General features: G+C 42.8%; 1 protein-coding gene across 3 annotated transcripts in view; it reads right to left on the bottom strand.

Moving 5' to 3' along the window:
* Positions 1-22,519, bottom strand: part of KIF6 (kinesin family member 6) — a 386,628-nt gene that overhangs the window by 99,617 nt on the left and 264,492 nt on the right. For all 3 annotated transcript variants that reach the window (XM_054492899.2, XM_054492898.2, XM_054492897.2), the window contains exon 14: positions 2,143-2,251. In XM_054492899.2, the coding sequence (XP_054348874.2) occupies positions 2,143-2,251 (109 nt within the window). The remainder of the gene's footprint in view (positions 1-2,142; positions 2,252-22,519) is intronic.

Below are 22,519 nucleotides of genomic sequence, written 5' to 3' on the forward strand. Positions count from 1 at the left end.
GTTTCCAACTCTCCTTGGCCATGAATAGCCAAGGCTGCTCATAGCAGCCTGGAGTATGTCCCCTTATAAACCTGCATGAGAACTTCTTGGGAAATATACCCAGAAGAGGAATTGCTGGGTCACAGCGGGAAGCAAGTAGTTCTTTTGACTAGAAAGGGCTGGACTGCCCTCCATATACAGAGCCATATACTCCCACTCCCTTCACTGGATTCCTGAATGAGCTGAGATCTGCCCTCTGGTAAAGTGTAAAAACCAGGATGATAGTCTAGGCTGGGCCTTTGACCCTCATTGCGGTTTGCTTTTCTGTTTGCCTTTCTTTTTCCTTCTTCTGGGTCTACCTTCTTTCCCATTCCCTGTGGCTGCTGTATTAAACCTTCATCATCACCCTCAAGTCTCCTATTCTACCTCAACTTCTTTTTCACAGAGAAAACTGAGGTCATCTTTAATTTTCTCTCTCCTATTCTCAGTGTGCCAATGTCAGCCCCATATTGATTTGTTTTTCCATTCTTGCTCCCTTCCAGGGCTAACCTCCACTGAGCTTTTATTCCCTACCTTCCTGTCTTCCAGGAGCCTTGCTGTGTCAGCTTTTCCTGTTGTTTCTCTACCTCCCTCTTACCACCGGCTTATTCTGTGGTCTATAATATTAGCCAATTCTTTCCCATACTGAAACCAACTTCTCTTCTACTTAAGCTACCTCTCTTTGTTCTTTGAAAAAATGTTTTTTGGCAAGGTGCAGTGGCTCATGCCTGTAATCCCAGCACTTTGGGAGGCCAAGGTGGGCGGATCACGAGGTCAGCAGATTGAGATCATCCTGGCTAACACAGTGAAATGCCATCTCTACTAAAAATACAAAGAATTAGCCAGGTGTGGTGGTGGGTGCCTGTAGTCCCAGCTACTCGGGAGGCTGAGGCAGGAGAATTGCCTGAATCTGGGAGGTGGAGGTTGCAGTGAGCCAAGATCACACCACTGCACTCCAGGCTGGGCAACAGAGTGAGACTCCATCTCAAAAAAAAATGTTTTTCATCTATCACCAACTTTTTGAATGCAATGACATTTCTTCTCACTCGCTCCTCCATGCCCAGCAGTCCAGCCAATGGCCCTCTAGTTGCAAAATCTCCATACACTTCCCAGTTTCCTCCTGCTTATTTCTGTCGCATCTGATACTACTGACAGTCTGCTTCTTCTTGGAGCCAGCTCTCCTCTTGACTTGGCTCTCAGGACATTATTTTCTCCTGGTTCACCCCCTCTTCTTTATGCTTCTTCTCAGTCTCCACCATGGCCTCCTTCCTCTCTACCTTCCCTTCAAACTCCTTTCCCTTATGGCTCCCCTCTTTAGGCCTCAGCACTGCCACATGTCCTCCTGAGAGCTCATCTACTTCTTAGGCTTCCTGAATTGTCCTATGATTCTCAAACCCAGATCTCATTTTAATTCAACAAATAGTTCTTGAAAACTTACTGTGTGCTAGGATCCAGAGTCCCATGTGACATATGAGAGTTCACTCTTTCTTCTGAGCTCTAGACCCCTACATCTGATAGAATTTGTTTGCTACAGTTTGAGGATATGCATATACCTCACAGACTAGCTAAAAGAAATTATATACCTCTAAGTAAGCTTCTTTTGAAGGGGTCCAGAGTACAGCCCCATCTGACAACGTGTCAGCAGATAATCCTGCCTGCTCTGATTTTGGCCTGGAGAAGACACCAAAGGCTTCTGGGTCACAAGATGTGCACATATTTTCTTTGACTAAGACAGGACTGCTCTCCAGAACAGCTGGAGTGCCTGCAGTTCTAAGAATATAGTTTGGTCCATAGACTTTTTTCCCCCTCCATTGGAACAGTAAGACATGGATAGAGTACAGGCTGATGAGAATGAATGTATGATGTGAGAATTGTAAATCACGTTGATACTGTCAGTAACAGACCCTGCCCTAAAGTTGCTTACCCCAGTAGTACTGGGATGGTGAGGCTCACACATGAAGGAGAATTGTACCAGGCTGGACATAATTAAATGTGAAACTGAATAAACAGTATGCCTTTCTTGTAATAGTTATGTTGGGCAGATTAGGAAGGACAGAGTAAGCAAATCTCTAGGCTGGCCTGGCTGAGCCTCGGAGGACCAGCTGCTCTCTGAGACAGCCTTACCTCTGTTTCAGAATCTGTTTGTTGTCGTCGATGGTAACACTGTCAGCGTGGTCCCTCTTGAAGATTTCAAAAGCTTCCTGGCGTCCTAATGACATTTCCTCTCTCATTCCTGTTTGGAGACACAGGGAAATGGCCTCAGTCACAGCATCAGGATCCTATTAATTTCATTGTCACTTTAGTCAGACCACAAAACCAGCCCTGGCTCCAAGAGGCCCACAGCAGAGAGACTCTGACCAGACAGGTGGCCCCAGGCTCTTCCAGCTGGCTACCAACCTGCTGAGGAGGCCTTTCCAGTGCCACCCGCTGCACTCCGCAGGACTGTGCCTGCACAGCCATGTGACTTGTAGGGGGCGGGGTTTGGAAAGCCTGCTTGGAGGAAATGAAAACCAGAGCGCCAAGCCCTGGATTGCCGAGGACGTCTGCAAATGCATTTTCTTACCATCGTTCAGTGCCACATTTCTCCCTGGTATGCCCTATTTTGTTTTTCTGTTAAATTTCCAGGCATTTAGTTAAAGGAATTATAATCCCAACTGAAAGATAGCATCTAGATAATTCTGCTCTTAGTCTCTGTGTAACAATTCATTGTTTCCTGTGGTTAGTGAGGGGGTCTCGGCTCTTCTTCAGGAGTTAGGTTCTCAATCACAAGACCCATGAGCTGGCCATGGCAGGGGTCCCTAGGTCATCTCTAACTTCAATATCCTGTATCGCCTTTGCCAATAAAGGCCAACCCTCACTGCTGGGTGCTGTTCAGAGTTCAACTTCTGGAACCCACGGTCAGTACAGCCAGGACCAGGCTCTCCTCCTCCCCACCTCCTGGAGTGAGGGTCAGTGCAGATATGTGCCTGGGATCCCTCAGTGAGAGCTGAATTCACTGCTGGATTTTGGATGCAGCTACAGAGCCATTTTTTTTTTAATGCTTCTGCCCTTGGTTCCTTTGCCTGGGAGGCCTTTTCTCATGTTTTCCTCCAGTAACTCTACCTCCATGGAGCTTTTGTCAAAGCCCAGGCAGAACAAACCCTCTTTCCACCATGTTCCTTATCAATACACCTATAATATGCACAGCCCAGTGGACACTTGCCACTTCACATGGCAATCCTTTCTGGTGAAATGTAAGTTTCTCAGGGGGTAGAGATAATAGTTTTTTGTTTGTTTGTTTGTTTTGTGAATCCTTGTGTCTTGTTCAAAGTCTGGCATTTAGAAGGTGCTCAGCATACATCTGTTAAATGAATCAGGTTGAGAATGAAGCTGGGTGGTGCTAAGCCTTGCTGTTATTGCTGCGGGAACACAGTCCAGGGTGAGTGAGGCTCACTCTGAGGCCAAGGGTTCCACAGAGGCTTTCATATGGGCCACATACCACATCTCCTCTTGCCTGGAAAAAACTCTCTGAGTCCCATCACCCATCCTAAGGGTGAGTAACTGGACTAGCCCATCTGACACCAATTTAATGATTACTGTTGATAAAAATAGCACCGTGAAGAATGTCTAAATGGTGAGGCACACAAAGACACCCCACCCTTTTCCGATCAGAAGCAAATGGGCACAACTCGGCTTTGTCTCCACATCTGCCTTGCACACTCTAGAATTGGGTAGGCCTGGGAATCCGCTTGTGTGAGACGCGGAAAGATGATCCCTGATGCATGAGAGACATTGAGGGGCATGTTTCACCAGCAGAGCCCATCAGGAGCCAGCGGATTCATTCCGTACCTTTCCCCTGTCCGGGTCTGCACCCAGTTCTAACAGTGCATGCCTTTTGCTACGTAATAAAATAATAACAGACAGTAGAGGGCATGAGACTTTGGACTGGAGATGGGAAGAGAAAAGCTCCACAGAGACCACACTGGAGCCTGCTTGTGGGATCTCCAAATTGCCCCCCATAGGGGAGCTGATGAGCAGCCTTCCACCAACAGAGGTGTGGGGGTGGTGGGTGAAAGGGTTGTGGGGTGGGAGTGAAAGCTTGCTTAAGCTGCAGGGAGGAAGGGTTCACAGCCTCTTCCCTCCCAGGCTCTGCTTTCTCTGCAGAGCTGACAGTGTGAACTGACAGCTGAGTGGAAAGGACCACTCCAGAGCCCATGGCACTGTGGCGGCAGCCACTCCTGGGAGAACTTACAATGCACTGAGCAACCACTGGGACTAACTATATTCCCAACAACCAACAACACAAAAGGAAATGACAATATGAAAACACAAAACAACATGAAACACACCTTCCCTGAGGTGCACTGGGGCCTAGGCAGTGGGAGCAGAAAGGACGTGGAATGCACAGAGGAGACAAGCGCAGGCAGTTTGGGATCATTGTGTACAGTCTTGAAGGTCCTACTAAGAAATTCGGGGCCAGCAGCATAACATATTCTACATGCATCACCAACTTTCAAAGACTTACAATGGAATAAAGTACACATTATGGGAAAGTTACACTGGAAGGATTTAATACTCTCGGTGACTTAAAAGGCACTTAGGGGTCCTGAAGTACCAAGGGCTTATCATCAGGAACAAAACATTGGTTTTCCTTCTATCACGGACAAAGTATGCTGGAGTTGGAGTTCTTTGATTGTGGTCACCACAGGTGAAGGACATCAGAATGATGGCTACAATCTTGTCAGCTGGTTTCCCAAATGTCCGCTCAGGGAGGCCAAGGTGAGGTGGCTGAAGCATAGCCGGAAGGCAAAGAGGCAAGGCAAGGCCAGGATGCCTGCAGAGACTTCAAGGCCACCACTTGGAGCAAGGCTGAGGTCCACAGAGGGAGGCACATGGGAAGGACTCACGGGCAGCTCCAGTGTGTGAGCCCAGGTCCCAGCCTGGCCCTACCCTTGCCCATCCCCATTCTGCTTGTTCAGAGCTCACGCGCAGCTCCTTTGGATTGCACTAATATACCACTTCTCACCCCAATTTGGGATCAGCTGCAAAGTTAATGAACAGCTTTTATGTACTGAAGAACTCACTTCCTTGTCCCTCTGAGGATTTAGAAAACAAGCTCTTTCTCCTATGGCAGTTCCTGTCCCTCAGCATGCACTGTATGCATTTGAAAGAGAAAAAGCAAAGGAGCAAAAACGGTGATTAAAAGCTCACCTTGCTAAGGAGACAATCATCTGTTTATTCTCTCAAGAAGTATTTATTTGTATTAGGCATTATGCTAGGCATGTGACAGAGATGTAAAGTTGAACATTAAAGCTTTGATCCTTGATTTAAAGAATTTGAAGTACAGTAACGGAGAAAGAAAAATGAAAAATGGCAGGGTGCAGTGGCTCACAATTGTAATCCTAGCACTTTGGGAGGCTGAGGTGGGTGGATCACCTGAGCTCAAGAATTTGAGATCAGCCTGGGCAACATGGTGAAACCCATTTCTACTAAAATACAAAAAAAAAAAAAAAAAAATTAGCCGGGTGTGGCGGCACGCACCTGTAATCCCAGCTACTTGGGAGGCTGAGGCAGGAGAATCACTTGAACCCAGGAGGCAGAGGTTGCAGTGAGCCGAGATAGCACCATTGCACTTCAGCCTGGGTGACAAGGTGCGACTCCATCTCAAAACAAAACAAAACAAAACAAAAACAAGAAAAGTGAACAAATATTTACAATGGAGGTTGCTGCTTGCTGTAGAGAGGTATGTGTCCAGCATGTGGGAGAGGGAGGGAGGGAGGCAGGGACTGTCAGTGAGAGTGGGAGAAGGCTGCAAGCAGGAGGGAGCAAGTGAACTTCATCCAGAAGGATCTGAAGGATGGAGCAGCATTTCCCAGGTAGAGAAGATGTGGAAGAAGATTCCAGGTGGAGGGGGCAGAGATGGAGTGTGGATTAAAAAGGCAACCTGATTAATATGGGTGGCTCTGCCATCCAATAGAAATGATCTCTAGGTGATTAAAAAATGAATTTCTTATATACTCTATACCAAGGATAGTATCATGTGCTTTCTTACATATTATTTCAGTTAAATTTCTCTATGATCTCCACTAATAAGTTCATTTTATAGATGAGGAAACTGAGGCTTAGATAAATAAGTGATTATAAAGGGGTGAAAAATGCCCAGCTTTTAGAGGCAGTCATTTCGGCTCTTAGATCAGTTTTTCCAGGGAAAGTAGGCCTGACAGAGAGGGCAAGGTGGTGGGGCTCAAAATGACCTCGTAATATTAATAGTAGATTTACCCATGAGATCGTACTCTTATTAGTGCCTCTCTATCTAAAATGTTGATTTATTTTTACAATATCACAGAAAAGCAGAACCATATATGTTTTTTACTACCTGCATAGTTTACTTCATCTGTTAATATGTTTTATTATTACTTCTAGAATTTGTAAGCTCCATGAGGGCAGGTATTTAAAAAAATTTTTTTATTTCAATAGCTTTAGGGGTACAAGTGGTTTTTGGTTACATGGATGAATTGTATAGCGGTGAAGTCTAGGATTTTAGTGCACTCATCACCTGAATAGTGTACATTGTACCCAATAGGTAGTTTTTCATCCCTCACCCCCCAAACCTCCCCCATTTGAGCTCCAATATCTATTATACTACTCTGTACAAATTTGCATACCCATAGCTTAGCTCCCACTTATAAGTGAGAATATGTGGTATTTTGTTTTCTGTTCTCGAGTTACTTTACTTAGGATAATGGCCTCCAGTTCCATCCAAGATGCTGCAAAAGACATTATTTTGTTCTTTATGGCTGAGCAGTCATCCACACCACATTTTCTTTATCCATTCATCAGTTCGTGGACACTTGTGTTGATTTTGTATCTTTGCAATTGTAAATTGTGCTGTGATAAACATATGCATCCAGGTGTCTTTTTTATATAATGACTTGTTTTCCTTTGGGGAGATACTCAGTAGTGGGATTGCTGGATCAAGTGGTAGATTTACTTTTAGTTCTTTGAGAAATTTCCATAGCGTTTTCCATAGAAATTATATTAATTTACAGTCCCACCAGCAGAGTATAAGCATTCCCTTTTTACCACATCTGTGCCAACATCTATTGTTTTTTGACATTTTATTAATGGCCTTTCCAGCTGGGGTAAGATGGTATTTCATTGTGGTTTTAATTTGCATTTCCCAATAATTAATGATGTTGAGCATTTTTGCATGTTTGCTGGCCATTTTTATATCTTTTTTTGAGAGATGTCTCTTCGTGTCATTTTCCCACTTTTTAATAGGATTATTTGTTTTTTTCTTGTGGATTGACTTGAGTTCTTTGTAGATTCTGGATATTACTTGTTTGTCAGATGCATAGTTTGCAAATATTTTCTTTCATTCTGTAGGTTGTCTGTTTACTCTGTTGATTATTTATTTTTCTGTGCAGAAGCTTTTTAGTTTAATTAGGTCCCACTTATTTATTTTTGTTTTTGTTGCATTTGCTTTTAGGGTCTTAGTCATGAATTCTTTGCCTAGTCCAATGTTCAGAAGAGTTTTTCCTAGGTTTTTTTTTCTGGAATTTTTATGGCTTCAAGTCTAGATTTAAGTCTTTAATCCATCTTGAGTTAATCTTTGTATATGGTGAGACATAGGGATCCAATTTTATTCTTCTACATGTGGCTATCCAATTTTCCAAGCACCATTTATTAAATATAGTGTCCTTTCCCCAGTGTATGTTTTTGTCTGCATTGTCAAAGATCAGTTGGTTGTAAATATTTGTTTTTTTTCTGCATTCTCTATTCTGTTCCATTGGTCTGTGTGTCTACTTTTATACCAGTACCATGCTATTTTGGTTATTATAAGCTTTGTAGTATAATTTGAAATCAGGTACTGTGATTCCTCCAGATTTGTTCTTTTTGCTTAGGAATTCTTTGGCTATTCGGGCTCTTTTTTTGGGTCCATACTAATTTTAGGATTTTTTTTCTAATTTTGTGAAAAGTGATATTAGTATTTTGATAGGAATTGCACTGAATCTATAGATTGCTTTGGGCAGTATTGTCATTTTCGCAACATTAATTCTTCTGATTCATGAGCATGGGATGTTTTTCCATTTGTTTGTGTCATCTATGTTTTTTTTCATCAGTGTTTTGTAGTTCTCCGTGTAGAGATTTTTCACCTCGTTTGTTACATATATTTCTAGGTATTTTATATATTTTTTGTGGCTATTGTAAAAGGGATTGAGTTCTTCATTTGAGTCTCAGCTTGGTCCTTGTTGGTGTAAGCAGTACTACTGATTTGTGTACATTGATTTTGTAAACTGAGGCTTTACTGAATTCATTTATCAAATCTAGCAATCTTTCAGAGAAGTCTTTAGGGTTTTCTAGGTATAAGATCATATCATTGGCAAACAGTGATAGTTTGACTTTCTCTTTTCCAATTTGGATAAAAGCAAGGATTTTTGTCAGTTTTGTTTGCAGCAATATTTCTAGAATCCAGATAGTACTTGGCATACAAGAGTACTATAGCATATTTGGCACACAAAACATCTTTTGAATGAATGAATGAATGAAAAAGTGCTTTAGATGCTTAATGTCTTTCCTTCTGGTATAGCATATTTTGATGGTGTGAAAAATGAGGCATGTATCCATTGCTCTCTCTCTCTCTCTGCCACCATGCTACTGGACAGTTTCATCTCCTACATGGTATGATTTTAGAAATTCAACACCATCTTCTCCCCAGTACATGCCACCATGCTTACTGGCCCACCATTAGAGATGAATTCCAACTCCAAGAAGCTTTTATAAAAATGCAACTACAGTCCTGCCCCACATAAAGACGTTTCAATCAATGGTGAACTGCGTGTACGACGGTGGTCCCATATGGTGTCATAGTTGTCATAATGTCATAGTGCAACACATTTGTCACATGTTTGTGGTGATGCTGGTGTAAATAAACCTACTGTGATGCCAGTTGTATAAAAATATTGTGTATATAATTATATACAGTACATAATACTTGATAATAAATGACTATTTTACTGATTTATGTATTTACTATACTTTTTATTTATTTATTTATTTATTTATTTTTGAGACAGAGTTTCACTCTTGTTGCCCAGGAAGGAGCGCAGTGGCCTGATCTTGGCTCACTGCAACTTCTGCCTCCTGGGTTCAAGCGATTCTCCTGTCTCAGCCACCTGAGTAACAGGGATTTGTCCGCCACCACGCCCGGCTAACTTTTTGTATTTTTAGTAGAGACGAGGTTTCACCATGTTGACCAGGCTGGTCTCGAACTCCTGACCTCAGGTGATCCACCTGCCTCAGCCTCCCAAAGTACTGGGATTACAGGTGTGAGCCACTGCGCCTGGCCTATACTATACTTTTTTTTTAAATCATTATTTTAGAGTGTACTTCTTCTACTTATAAAAAATAAGTTAACTGTAAAAAAGCCTTGGTCAGGTACTTTAGGAAGTATCACCAGAAGAAGGCATTGTTATCATAGAAGATGACAGCTCCATGTGTGTTACTGCCCCTGAAGACCTTCCAGTGGGACAAGGTGTGGAGGTGGAAGACAGTGACACTGAAGGTCCTGACACTGTGTCTTCATTTTTAACAAAAAAGTCTAAAAGTTTAAAAATAATGAAAAATTTTTAAAATAGGGAAAAGCTGATAGAATAAAGATATAAAGAAAAAATATTTTTGTACAGCTGTATAATGTGTGTTTTAAGCTAAGTGTTATTACAGAGTTAAAAAGTTAAAAAAATTAGGTTTATAAGATAAAAAAGTTACAGTAAGCTAAGGTTAATTTATTATTGAAATATTAGATAAAATGAATTTAGTGTAGCTTAAGTGTACAGTGTTTATAAAATACACATAGTGTACAGTAATGTTCTAGACCTTCACACTCACTCACCACTCACTGACTCACCCAAACCAACTTTCCATCCTTCAAATTCCATTCATGGTAACTGCCCTGTACAGGTGTTTTTATTTTTATACTGCATTGTTACTGTACTATTTCTATGTATAGACAAACAAATGCTTACCATTGTGTTACAATTGCCTACAGTATTCAGTACAGTAACATGCTGTACAGGTTTGTAGCTGAGGAGCATTAGTTTATCCCATCTAGCCTAGGTGTGTAGTAGTCTATACCATCTAGGTTTCTTTAAGTACACACTATGATGTTCACAAAATGATGAAGTCACCTTATGACGCATTTCTCAAAATGTATCTCAGTTGTTAAGTGACACAAGACTATACTCTTGAAGGTATCATTATTTCAGTGCTAGCAAAGAAAAATTCCACAATTTATTGACAATTAGCTAAGAGGTACTGCAAAGACATACATTTTATCTTCTTCCCAACTTTGCTTAGTCTGTCAGACTCAGCTCCTCAACAGAGCTGAGGACCTTGGGAACTTGCCATGCTCATTTCTAGAGCTCATTTCTTAGTTGTTTGTTTTTAGTGAATTTTAATCACAGGTCCCAGCACTGGATCCCTGAAATATGAATGATTAAGAGAAGCCTGCTGGCTTGCTGAGTTACAGAACCATTTAAAACCTAAAGGAGAGGAATTTCTGAGTCTCATTCTCCAAAAGACGACTTTGCAATTTGGGTTGTAAGTTGGATGGAAAATATTTACAAGTCCCAAAGGTGTAACCTCTTCTGAATTTTGATAGTGGTCAAAGAGCACGTAGGTAGAAATGGTAGTTAACAAGGCTGATTTCAAAATCAGCCTCAGGGTTAGGTTTCTGAAACATTAGGCATCCAAATTCTTGTGCACTGGTCCCTTACCCACTTCTTAATGCTTTCTTTTTTTGTCAACCTGAAATTCAGTTCCTTATTTTGCTAACAAATACAACTTAGCACTTTGGGAAGCCCTCCCCATCCCCAACACAGGGTCCCATGGAAACCAAATGGAAAGGAAAAACATCGGAAGTGGAGAGTTTATGCTATTGCCTTTGGGCCTGCTGTCTGATTTCTCTTAGTCTGGGGTACGTGGGCCAGAGCTTATTTTCCTGGCTGCTCCTAAACAACCTACTGCTGCTTAAGCTATTGCTCAAAAATTGACAAAAGTACAATGATGGAGAGAGTTGTGTTATTTATGCTGAAAAATGATTTCCTAGTTGGAGCCAAAAATATATTTTCCTTGGGAGACATTCACTTGCGTGGGGCCTCGGTTCCCTCTGACTAAAGAAGAGAGGGATGAGAAGAAGACCAGCAGGGGACGATGAACAGTGAGAAGAGGGGTGGATTCCAAGGAGATGGGGGTTTGGAACACACTGTTTGGGACTGAAAGCATGAGAAGGCTCAGAGCTGGGTGGGGGGCATGCGGTGCTAAGGCAGGAAGGAAGCTGATGATTCATGGTGGGAATCATATTGAAGGATGATTATACTCTGCAGCTCAATAGTGGAAGCTCTTTAAATTGAAGGTAAGGGAACAGCTCTGATACCACAGTATGATGAATACCTACAATGTGTAGAATCTGGAGGTGCACACAAGAATGAGAAGCAATGGGCAGGGATCAAGTGTGTTTTTTGTATGGTGCCTGAAATAACCTTCTATCTGAAGTGAAATTTCTTGGTAAGTGTTGACTTGGGTGAAATAGACAAAAATATCGTCACCTAAATAATTAGAAGAAAATTCCATTTCAGTGTGTTCCAAACCCCCGTCTCCTTGGAATCCAGCACCCCCTCACTTCATTGTCCCCTGTTGGTCTTCTCTTCCCTCTCTTCTTTAGTTGGAGAGAACTGAGGTCCCTGAGTGTGTGGAGAAGGTAGAATGAACAGGCTGATGGGAGGAAAAGAAAATAAGGATTTAGAAGAGAGATAAGGCAGAGCTGAGGAAGGGATAATCTATTGAGCTGTAGCATTAAATATAAAGGTCAATAGGAATAGGAACATCAGGGGGAAGGTCAGTGAGCCTACACTCTTGGGAGTGGAGCTGGATGTCTCCAGGGGCATAGAGAGGAAATGGTGGCTTCAGCCAGAAACTCAGGTGCAGGACAAGCCAGCAGCTTCAATGATGGAGAACCAAGGATGCACTGACACTGGACTGAATACATTTATGGAATGGGGTTGGGGGCTAACAGATTTTATAAGAGAAATGAGCCATCTCCCAGAAAGACTAGATGGAACAGTGGAGATAGTGTCTTTACCTTCCTCCCCCAAGGATGCTTGTGATTTAGGAAGGAGGGGTTTTTGAAAGGTGCATGAAAGTCAAGGATGTTGAATATGCAGACCCTATGTTACCACTTTCCCTCTTCATACCCCTAGAAAACATCGCTGACCAATCTCAGCATTCTTTCCTGGGAAACTAATCATAGCATTAGAGTTCTCAGCACAGCTTTTCAGCAGCCTCTGCCAGTCAATCATCCCTGGCATAGAAGCTCTTCCTTTAATAGGTGGCTTCCAGATTACTAACCAATTAAATGACAACTGCCATTTGATAATAGCAAATGTCATCATTTACCATTACTGTTATCATGCCAGTGCCAGCTGGTCCCATCGCTTTAGGAACTGATGTGCAGATGGTCTCCCCTGGAGAGCAGCATCATGCCCTAGCATGCATGTATCACTGAGGAGCCCTCCATTCATGTTCCTCCACCTCCAGGGTGATGGAGGTCACCACAGTAAGAAGAGCCATCTGTCATGGTTCTGCTGACTTTAAAGGGCCTGGTGTAGCCCAGCTACAATTTGAGGGGTTGCTGGGCCGGTACCGCAGGGTATGAAATCTGAGGATGAGGGGAAGAAAAAAAGCCACGGCCAAAGTGACTGCAGATGTGAAGACCAGAGATCAGATCTTTTGGGGTGACCAAGGACACTCACTCAACCTACTTCCTCCTCTCGATTGACAATTTCTGGAATGGGCTAGTGCCTCAAGACTTTGAGGTTAAAGGGCTATGTTCAACTCAGATAATATCACCTGGGCTAAAGTCCTCAGATTAGGACTTGCCTTAGAGTTTCTTAAGTAGCCACATGAAAGATGTCAAAGGAATCTTTAATTAGTAGGTTCTCAGGGCTGGCTTGGACCAGGCTGAAGCATGGTAGGCTTGGCAGGAGCTCTAGGGAGGAGAGCGAAGGGAAAATCTGAAGTGGAAAGCCACATAAACCTTAGGAGACCCACCCAATGGTGGCACCACATCTAAATAAATCAAATGGGTTCCTGACTTCTGATGCCAGAAATCACACATCCCACGGGCAACCCACACTGGCCCAGCAGTGCAGACCACGCGGGGTGGGTGGAATGAACGGGGCAGTGCTCAAGGCAGGTTGTGTTTTCCTTTCATCTTGGTAACTGCATCTGATTCACCCACCTGCTGTGGCTGCCTCCTGGACTTTCCCTTGAGCAGGTGAAGAAAGGGCTGGTGTGCCAAGGGAGTGGACAGGCCTGGAGCCTCTGAAAAAATGGCAGCTGCTCTGGGGTAGCTTCTGATTGCCAGCAATAACAAAAGACATCTAAACAGTGGTCCTCAAGAGCATCTGCAGAAAACACTCATTTTCCTAACCTAGCATCTCTGGGGTTTTTTATTTTGTAAATGTTCTCAGTCAGGACAAAGTGCCCACATGGGCTCTTACAGAAATCCGTGGACAGACGCAGGCACTGAGCTTGGAAAGCAGCCTGGGTCATGTTGGCATTTCTGCGTTTTGGAGCCAGCTTAGGCATCTGGAGGCCAGCAACATTTCCATTAAATAAGACAGCATGCTGTGGCTCCTGCTGCCAGGCCAAACTGGATCTATTGAGTCTTTTCTATTGATTTTAGCCCATAGATGTGGCAGCACTGAAAGAGCCTAGATGTCTAATTCCAGGCTCAATATTTGGATCAATCCTGGGAATCTGAGTGGAAGAACACGTGTGTCTGAATTCTTTGTAGGTTGACTGACAGCTCCCTGAACAGAAAGGCAGCAGTTTTCTTCAGCTTAGAAAGAGGCTCCAGATTGGCTGGGTGTGGTGGCTCATGCCTGTAATCCCAGCACTTTGGGAGGCTGAGGTGGGCGGATCACAAGGTCAGGAGATTGAGACCATCTTGGCTAACACAGTGAAACCTCGTCTCTACTAAAAATACAAAAAAATTAGCCGGGCATGGTGGAGGGCACCTGTAGTCCCAGCTACTGGGGAGGCTGAGGCAGGAGAATGGCGTGAACCTGGGAGGCGGAGCTTGCAGTGAGCCGAGATTGCACCACTGCACTCCAGCCTGGGTGACACAGTGAGACTGCATCTCAAAAAAAAAAAAAAATAATAATAATAATAAATAAATAAATAAAAATAAAAAAAGAAAGAGGCTCTAGATTCTACAGAACACAGGATTCCCTGAGTCTCACATGTCCCTGACGGCTTCCAAAGGCCATGGTTCACAGGGTCCTGTTGAGTGGCTTCCACCCTAATGAGATTAGCTCTTGTGTCAGCCTGTGCTTCAGAGGCAGTGGTTAAAGCATTGTTAACGTGTCCTGTTGTCTGAAAACTGAGGCAAATTTTCTATCTATGCCTAAATTAGGAATGGATTCACTATAGACTCATTTATTTTCATGTATTTAATTTTATTTATTTTTATTTTATTTAAGACAGAATCTTGCTCTATTGCCCAGGCTGGAGTGCAGTGGTGCAATCTTGGCTCACTGCAACCTTTGCCTCCCAGGGTCAAGCGATTCTTGTGCCTCAGCCTCCCGAGTAGCTGGGACCAGAGGTGTGTGCCACCACACTTGGTTAATTTTTGTATAACTAGTAGCGATGGGGTTTCGCCATGTTGGCCAGACTGTTCTCGAATTCCTGGCCTCAAGTGATCTGCCCACCGTGACCTCCCAAAGCGCTGGAATTATAGGTGTGAGCCACCATGCCTGGTCAATTTTCATACATTTTAAAAAGAGAATTAAAGAATTGCATTCTAGCTAAGGAGCAAAAAATACCCCTTCCCTGAAATATGCATGGATTTAAGTAAAATTCTGTTTCCTTAGCTTGTAAGTAAGTAGATGCAAAATGGAGTTTAGATATGCTTATGTTCATGTTTTGGGGAAAAAAAGGAAGGGGGAATTTATTTTTTGTGTGTCTTCCATGTGACAGGCACTGTTCCATACTTCACAAATATTAATTCAATTAATCTTCACAACTCTATTGGTAGTGGTGGAAAGCTGATGCTTATTGAGAACTTTGCATGTACTAGAGGCATTACATATGTTGTCTTATTTAATTCTTACAATAACCTAGTCAACTAGGTAGTATTGGGCCTAGTTGGCAAGGTTATTCAGGTTGAAAGAGGTTAAAAGTGACTCCAAGTCAACAGTTAGTAAGTGGCAAAGCCATAACTATAACCTAGGTTTGTCCGACTCCAAAATCCCCTTCTTTTTTTTTTTTTCTTTTTTTGGAAATGGAACCTTTATTTCTGCACAGGCCACCCCAGCTTTACTGAGGCATAATTGACAAATAAAATTGTATATATTTAAGGTTTACAATGTGATGATTTGATGCAGGTATATGTTGTGAATGATTACCACAATCAAGTTAGGTAATACATCCATCAACTTATATAGTTAGTTACCTGTTTTTTTGTTTATTTGTTTTGTGGTGAGAAAAGATCTTAAGGTGAAAAGACCTTCTGTTAACAAGTACTGAGTATCTACGCTATTGACACCCTTAAGATCTTAAGATCTCTTTTAGCAAATATCATGTATACAATACAGTATTATTAACTACAGACACCATGCTGTGCATTAGAGTCCCAGATGTCGGGCTCTACATCTCCTCATTTCCCCCAACTCCAGCCCCTGGCAACTACCATTCTACTCTCTGTTTCTATGAGTTCAACTTTTTCCAAAACACTCCTTTTGCATGCTATGTTGCTAAGTGAAAATCATTTGTCAACTAGAAATGATCTTATAAACACCAGCAAACCAATGATATCGGACCTAAGGGTCAGAAGGTCAGAGATGGTTAAAAAAAAAACAAAACAAACAAACAAAAAAACAAATGAAATTTTTGGAGGGTTGTGAGCTGGAACATGGACCAAAACCCATCAATTTGTAGTTCACAAGAGCTGGAGATCTCTGAGAACAGGAAAGTAGGGAAGGCACCAGACACCTGACACCTGGGAGAAGCGGCATCACCTGAGAGCCCAGGGGCTGGGTTATGGAGCAGGGGAAAGTGAAGAACTGGCTGGCTTGTAGTGAATCCTTGACTCTGCCATTAACGACTTTTTGGTTAGAGAACTCTGTTAGGTTCAATTAAGTACAGTAATTATCTTTCCCCAATCTGTACAGCGATTGTACTCTGAACAGTCTCCACATTAAATAGGTTATACACTTGAAATGGTGATTGGACTGGAGTTGAGGGGTGGTGGGGGCACTACAGAGAAGATGAAGGAGCAGGGCCCAGGTTCTAATAATGTGGGCTTTGAGGAGAAGAAACTCCCATCCTCCAGTGAACAGTGGTGAAAAGAGGTGAGAAGCATCCAGGAGGTGATCCTTTCCCCTCTGACCTCTCTGTATCCTAATAGCTTCTTCTCTGGAAAGCATTTTATTGTTTAAATATAACATTTGTTTATTCATTCAGGCTGAGTCAACTGGTGAAACAGACCATCTGTTAATAAGCACTGAGTATCTACGCTATTGACACACTTTTCTATGGTTAGTTGGAGATAAGTAAAAGAAATATTGTCCTTGACCATACAATTTAGCTCAGCACTGAGGGCATGGGAAGGCCAAAGTTTATGTTAAAAGGCAGGCAAAGCAGATAGACAAGGCATCAAAGGTCACGTGGTTCAGAAGGTATAGATGACCGGAAGAGAGCAGAGGAGCGGGTGATCAGATTGCAGAAGGATTTCTCAGGGAATGTTCCTCCTGAGGCAGGTTTTAGAAGCACTGAGAAGCAGGAGCTAGAGGAAAGGGGGTCAGTGTTATTCCTGCACAGGAAATAGAATGGCAAATCCACAGGGATGGGGAGGATCCCACCAGGTGAAGGGCTTGGCATGGAGACTGGCAGGACCTCAGGATTTCCTTTGGCTGCCAGGGGCATTCAGGCTCAAGTGGCCACTGGGACCGGACACTGCACCCTCAACCAGTTCCCTGTTTGCCCAAGGTATTCCCAGGCAGAGACCCAATGAAGTTTTCCACAGGCTTGTCAGGCAATTTTCCCTCCCTCCATCAGATGATTGAAGATTTCCTTTAGTGTAACAGCAGGCTGCTCTGTGATTCCTGTTCAGTGGTGGGGGAAAGGAGATAGGACTTGGAGGCAGAAGCCATGGGTTGAGTGCTGGTTTCAACTACTAGCTGTGTGCCCTGGATCTGCCATTTATATTGCTCTAAGTTTCAGGCTCCACATCTATAAAATGAAACACATAATAACTGCTATCTCTGAATGGTATTGTGAGGAGTTATGAGTGGGCAGTACCTTGTGCATCTCTCCATTTTAGAACTATCCAATGCCTTTGTAATGATGTAATATTTCCATGATATCTCACCTCTCTGCCTCCTCTACCCCTCAGGCCATGAGCCCCCAAAGGCATGTGACTTTAGCTCCAAGCTCACTGCCTGGGATACAGTAGATGCTTCAGACAAGATTTCTTGACCGAATAAATGAGCAAGAAGGTGAGATCTCCAGTGAAATTGTTTTCTTTTCTTTTCTTTTTCTTTTTCTTTTTTTTTTTTAGATGGAGTTTTACTGTTGTTGCCCCAGGCTGGAGTGCAATGGTGCGATCTTGGCTCACTGCAACCTCCACCTCCCAGGTTCAAGTGATTCTCCTGCCTCAGCTTCCTGAGTAGCTGGGACTACAGGTGCCGCCATGCCCAGCTAATTTTTGTATTTTTAGTAGAGACGGGGTTTCACCATGTTGGCCAGGCTGGTCTTAAACTCCTGACCTTAGATGATCCACCAGCCTCGACCTCCCAAATTGCTGGGACTACAGGCATGAGCCACTGTGCCTGGCCAAAATTGTTTTTCTTAAAAACGTTATTTGTTAAACGTTATTTGTTAAACGTAATATGTCTTTTATAATATAAAAGACATACTATATGTCTTTAATGTAGTTTTCTGTGCATATATTTTATAATAAAAATAAAGAAAACAATATGGCAGCAATGAATCATTTATTTAAAGTCTCTGGCAGAATGAATGAGTAAATGTGGAATATACTATAAAAAGTGAAAGTGTAAAAATGTTATAATTACCATCATAAGTAATAATGAGTCACCTAAAAACCCACCCACAGCAATCTGTTAAGAGTGAAAGAATTACTTTAACACAGCAGGAGGATTTTTAAGGTAGTTACAAATGATGGGTTAGCAACGTAGGGAGAGACAGTGGCTGAAATGGTCAGTCTGCCTCTACTGTTACTGTGTTCTCTGCTTCCCAACCACACCAGCCAGGCTCATTCCATAGTAACAACCTCATCTCATTGAGAAAATGAATGTGACAGGACAAGGACTTTCCACCACCATGTCTTCCAGTGGACTCTCATGTATACCAGAAGTCCAAGCTTTCCCTCTGGTAACAACTAAACATCATCCACCATCTTATCAAAGCCCACCCCCTTCACCCGGGCTGTGATTCCCAAACCCTTCTCCTGGCCTTCTTCCCTGAACCCTTCTCTCCTGCCTGAACAATTTCCCCCACTGGATTATTTCCAGCAGCACAAAGTCATATTTTAAAATTTATGCTGAATCGGTTATAGTTAAATGTAGATATATTTGAATTTGTAGGTACCAAATGGAAGGTTAAAACATTCATGTTTACTGGCCTTGATTTCATTGATGGAAGAGGAGAAAAGATAATCTATTTATAGTGTGACTGGCAGCGTAGGAGACTTAAGAACACTTAGACACTTGGGGGAGGAAAAAAAAAACTCTTTTAACAATATCCTTCCTTTACCCCATTAACCTTCCAGCTATCTTTCAATTTCTTCGGTCCCTTTTCATGGAAATGCTTCAACAGAGCTGTCTACATTCACCTCTCAATTCCCCCACCTCCTGTTCTCGCCTTGCTGTAGTCCAATGGACTTTCATCCCCTCTACTCCACTGAAATTGTCCTTTCAAGATCCCCAGTGATCTCTGGATTGCCAAAACCAGTGGTCAGTTTTCTGTTTTTATTTGAGTTGGCCTCTCGGTAAATGGTACAGCAATAAGGTTAGGGAACTGCATGTAATTGTTACTGGCCAGCGGGCTGTAAGTGGCAGTGATATGTTTCTTCCTGGCTAAAGCAGTGGAGAGCCCCTTTGCAATTCTTCATACTCTCTCTTTCCTCACTCTGGTGATGGGGGTCATCGCAGATATAATCTCCATCAGCCTCGGTCTCTGGGGACCAGAGCTCCTACCTCTCTGGCCCACATTATTCATGCAATATGAACAAAAAAATACATTTTATTAGTTTTTTTTTTTTTTGAGACAAAATCTTGCTCTTGTTGCCCAAGCTGGAGTGCAGTGGTGCAATCTCGGCTCACTGCAACCTCCGTCTCCCGGGTTCAAGTGATTCTCCTGCCTCAGCCTCCTGAGTAGCTGGGATTACAGGCACCTGCCACCACACCCGGCTGATTTTTGTACTTTTCATAGAGACAGGGTTTCACCATGTTGGCCAGGCTGGTCTCGAACTCCTGACCTCAGGAGATCCACCTGCCTTATCCTCCCAAAGTGCTGGGATTACAGGTGTGAGCCACGGCGCCTGGCCAAAATACGTTGTATTAAGTGACACTGATATTTTGTGTTCATTTGTTACCAGAGCATAACTTAGTCTAGCCTGACCAATATGCAGTCGGTGAAACAGCTGACCAGCTCCCTCCTGCCTGAAGCACTTCCTTCCCTGGCTTTCTGTAACACTACTCCCTCCAAGTTTTTCTCCTACCTCCCTGCCTTCTCTTTCCAACCTTCAGATATTGTTTAGCTCTGGAGACTATTCTCTTTCAACAGGTGATTTCATTCAGGTGCATGGCTTTACGATGTATTATACACAAATGGCTCCAAAATGACTTTCCCTTTGAGTGCCAAAGGGGGACATCTGACAGGCCACTCCACTGGGAATCCTTACTTGAAGGTTTAATTGGCATATCAAACTTAACATACCCCAAACAGAACTCTTAATTTCATGCTCCATTCTAAGCTCTATCCCAACCTGTTCCCCCTAATCGTTTCCATATCAGTAAATGGCACCATTTGCTCAAGCAAAAAATCCTAAGATTCTTCCATGATTCTTCAACCCCCACATGCCATCAGCTCTAGCGGCAACTCCTGCCAACAATCCTTTCAGAATAATGCCTTACACCTCTCTGCTTCTCTTTGTCCCTTTTTTAGCCTAACCTAAGTCATTGCCATTTCTTCCCTGGACTGTCTCCTGATAGCCTTGCCAGCTTCCATCTTGCCCTCCTGCAATATATTCTCTATATAGCAACCCAAATGATCTTTTAAGAATATGATTATGTCACTCTCTGCTTTAAACCCTCCTGTGGCTTCCCATGGACAAAGCCAAACCTGAATATACCCCAACCTCCTCAGCCTACCAGGACCTCCTGACGTCATCTGGTCCCTGGCTACATCCCTCCCTCTTCGTGCCACACCCAGGCGTTCTTTACTCATGCCTTCTTGGCTCCCTGGCTGCCTTTCAGCTGCTCAACTATGGAAGTTGTGTTCCTACCTTTGGGCCTTTATACTTGCTGCTTGTTTCACTGTCTGGAATGTTCTTTTCTGGGATATTTATGATTATGCAACTTTATTCAGTTCGCAGCTCCCTTGTCCCCAACCCACCACAATGATTTTCTACCCTCTTTTTCTGTTTCATATCCTTCCTTAGCACTTTTCACCATCTGAAACCACATGTATGTATGTATTGTATGGAATGAAAACTCCTCAGAGGCTAACCTGTCCTGTTCGGTGCTCCTTCTCCAGTACAGGAAGGATGAAAGAGAGGAAGGAAGGGAGAGAGCAGTCGCAGTCCCATTGGAAACAGGTCCTCTGATAGGTACCAGATTGGCACACCTGCCTCCCACATCAAGCCCAAACTGCTCTCCTATGAAGGTGCCAACCCTAGAACTGAGCTTTTTCCTCTCTGCCCCCACAATCAGAATTTTTTAAATAACCTTTCTGTTCTAGGGGACTTGGCTCGTGTCAACATCCACAGGCCCTTGCTAACCTGTACCCTGACTAACCTCATCACCTCACTATTCTGCTGTCTCTTTCTCACTAGGTTTTCATTTTTGGGAGTTTGTGGTTTGTTTGTTTTGCTTTTATTTTTATTTTCTACATTTTAACTCCATGAATAATTCTCTTCAAAGGGAGCCAAACAAAATGCCACGTATAAATGGCAAGGTGGCTAGTGAGAGCCACTCTCTTTCTTTTCCTGGCAAGAATTTCCATTTCTGAAAGTGACAGATGAGAATCTTTGGAGACATCTATCATCATTTCAGAATGCTATGGGGTCATCCAAGCTAATATCTGTACCTGTTGTACATCCTCAACAGACAGAAGTAATTTACCATTATGGATGGATTATGTTAGGCCATCTAGACAAGTTTCAGAGGAGTTTTGCTTTCATAGATGCATTATCCTATAGGAGCTCAGAGAGGGATATAGTCGATATGGAAGGCAAGTCCTAAAGATGTCAACCTCATCTACGCCTGAGGAGGTAAGAACATGCAAAAGGCATTACTTTACTTTTTCTAATTATCAAAGTATAGCTTGCCCATTGAAGAAAACTGGGGTAACATAGAATGATGTAAAGAAGCAAGAAAGGCCGGGCACAGTGGCTCACATCTATAATCTCAGCACTTTGGGAGGATGAGGTGGGCAGACAGCTTGAGCCCAGGAGTTTGAGACCAGCCTGGGCAACATGGTGAAACCCCATCTCTACCCAAAACACAAAAATTAGCTGGGCCTGGTGGTACATGTGTGCGGTCCCAGCTACTCAGGGGGCTGAGGTGGGAAGACTGCCTGAGCCTGGGAGGTTGAGGCTGCAGTCAGCCATGATGGCACCACTGCACTCCAGCCTGGATGACAAAGTGAGATGCTGTTTCAAAACATTAATTAATAAAAGAAGCAAGAAAAATCACTCACAATCTCTCTACTTTCCTTCCAGTTTTTCTATGCTTTGTTTTACTACATAGTTAAGATGATACTATATATACAATTTTGTAGCCTGTTTATTTTACTTAACATTATCTCATAATCCTTTTTTTGTAAGTAGTGAAAATCTTTAGGAATGTTGCTTTTTATGGCTGGATAATATTCACCATTATAGTCCATTCTCTAATGCTGGATTTTACATTGTTTTATATATATACGCTATGCAAATAATGCTGCACTGAGTCTTCTGGTGCATTAATAAATTAATTAATTCACAAGTATTTACTCAGTGGCCACTATATGTCAGTTACTATTCTTGGAGCTGGGAATATGATGGTGAGCAAAGGCTTATTTCCTTTGGAGAGCTTATGTTTTACTGAGGGCAACAGACAAGAGAATCAAATAAGCACATGCTATTAATTAGTTCTATGAAAAGAGATGACGAAAAGTAAGAGGATAGAAAGATATGAATGATGAGGCATGCTATTTTACTGAGGGAGATTAGAGG

The sequence above is a fragment of the Pongo pygmaeus genome, chromosome 5 (assembly GCF_028885625.2).
Source record: "Pongo pygmaeus isolate AG05252 chromosome 5, NHGRI_mPonPyg2-v2.0_pri, whole genome shotgun sequence".
In the NCBI taxonomy this organism is placed as follows: Eukaryota; Metazoa; Chordata; class Mammalia; order Primates; family Hominidae; genus Pongo; species Pongo pygmaeus.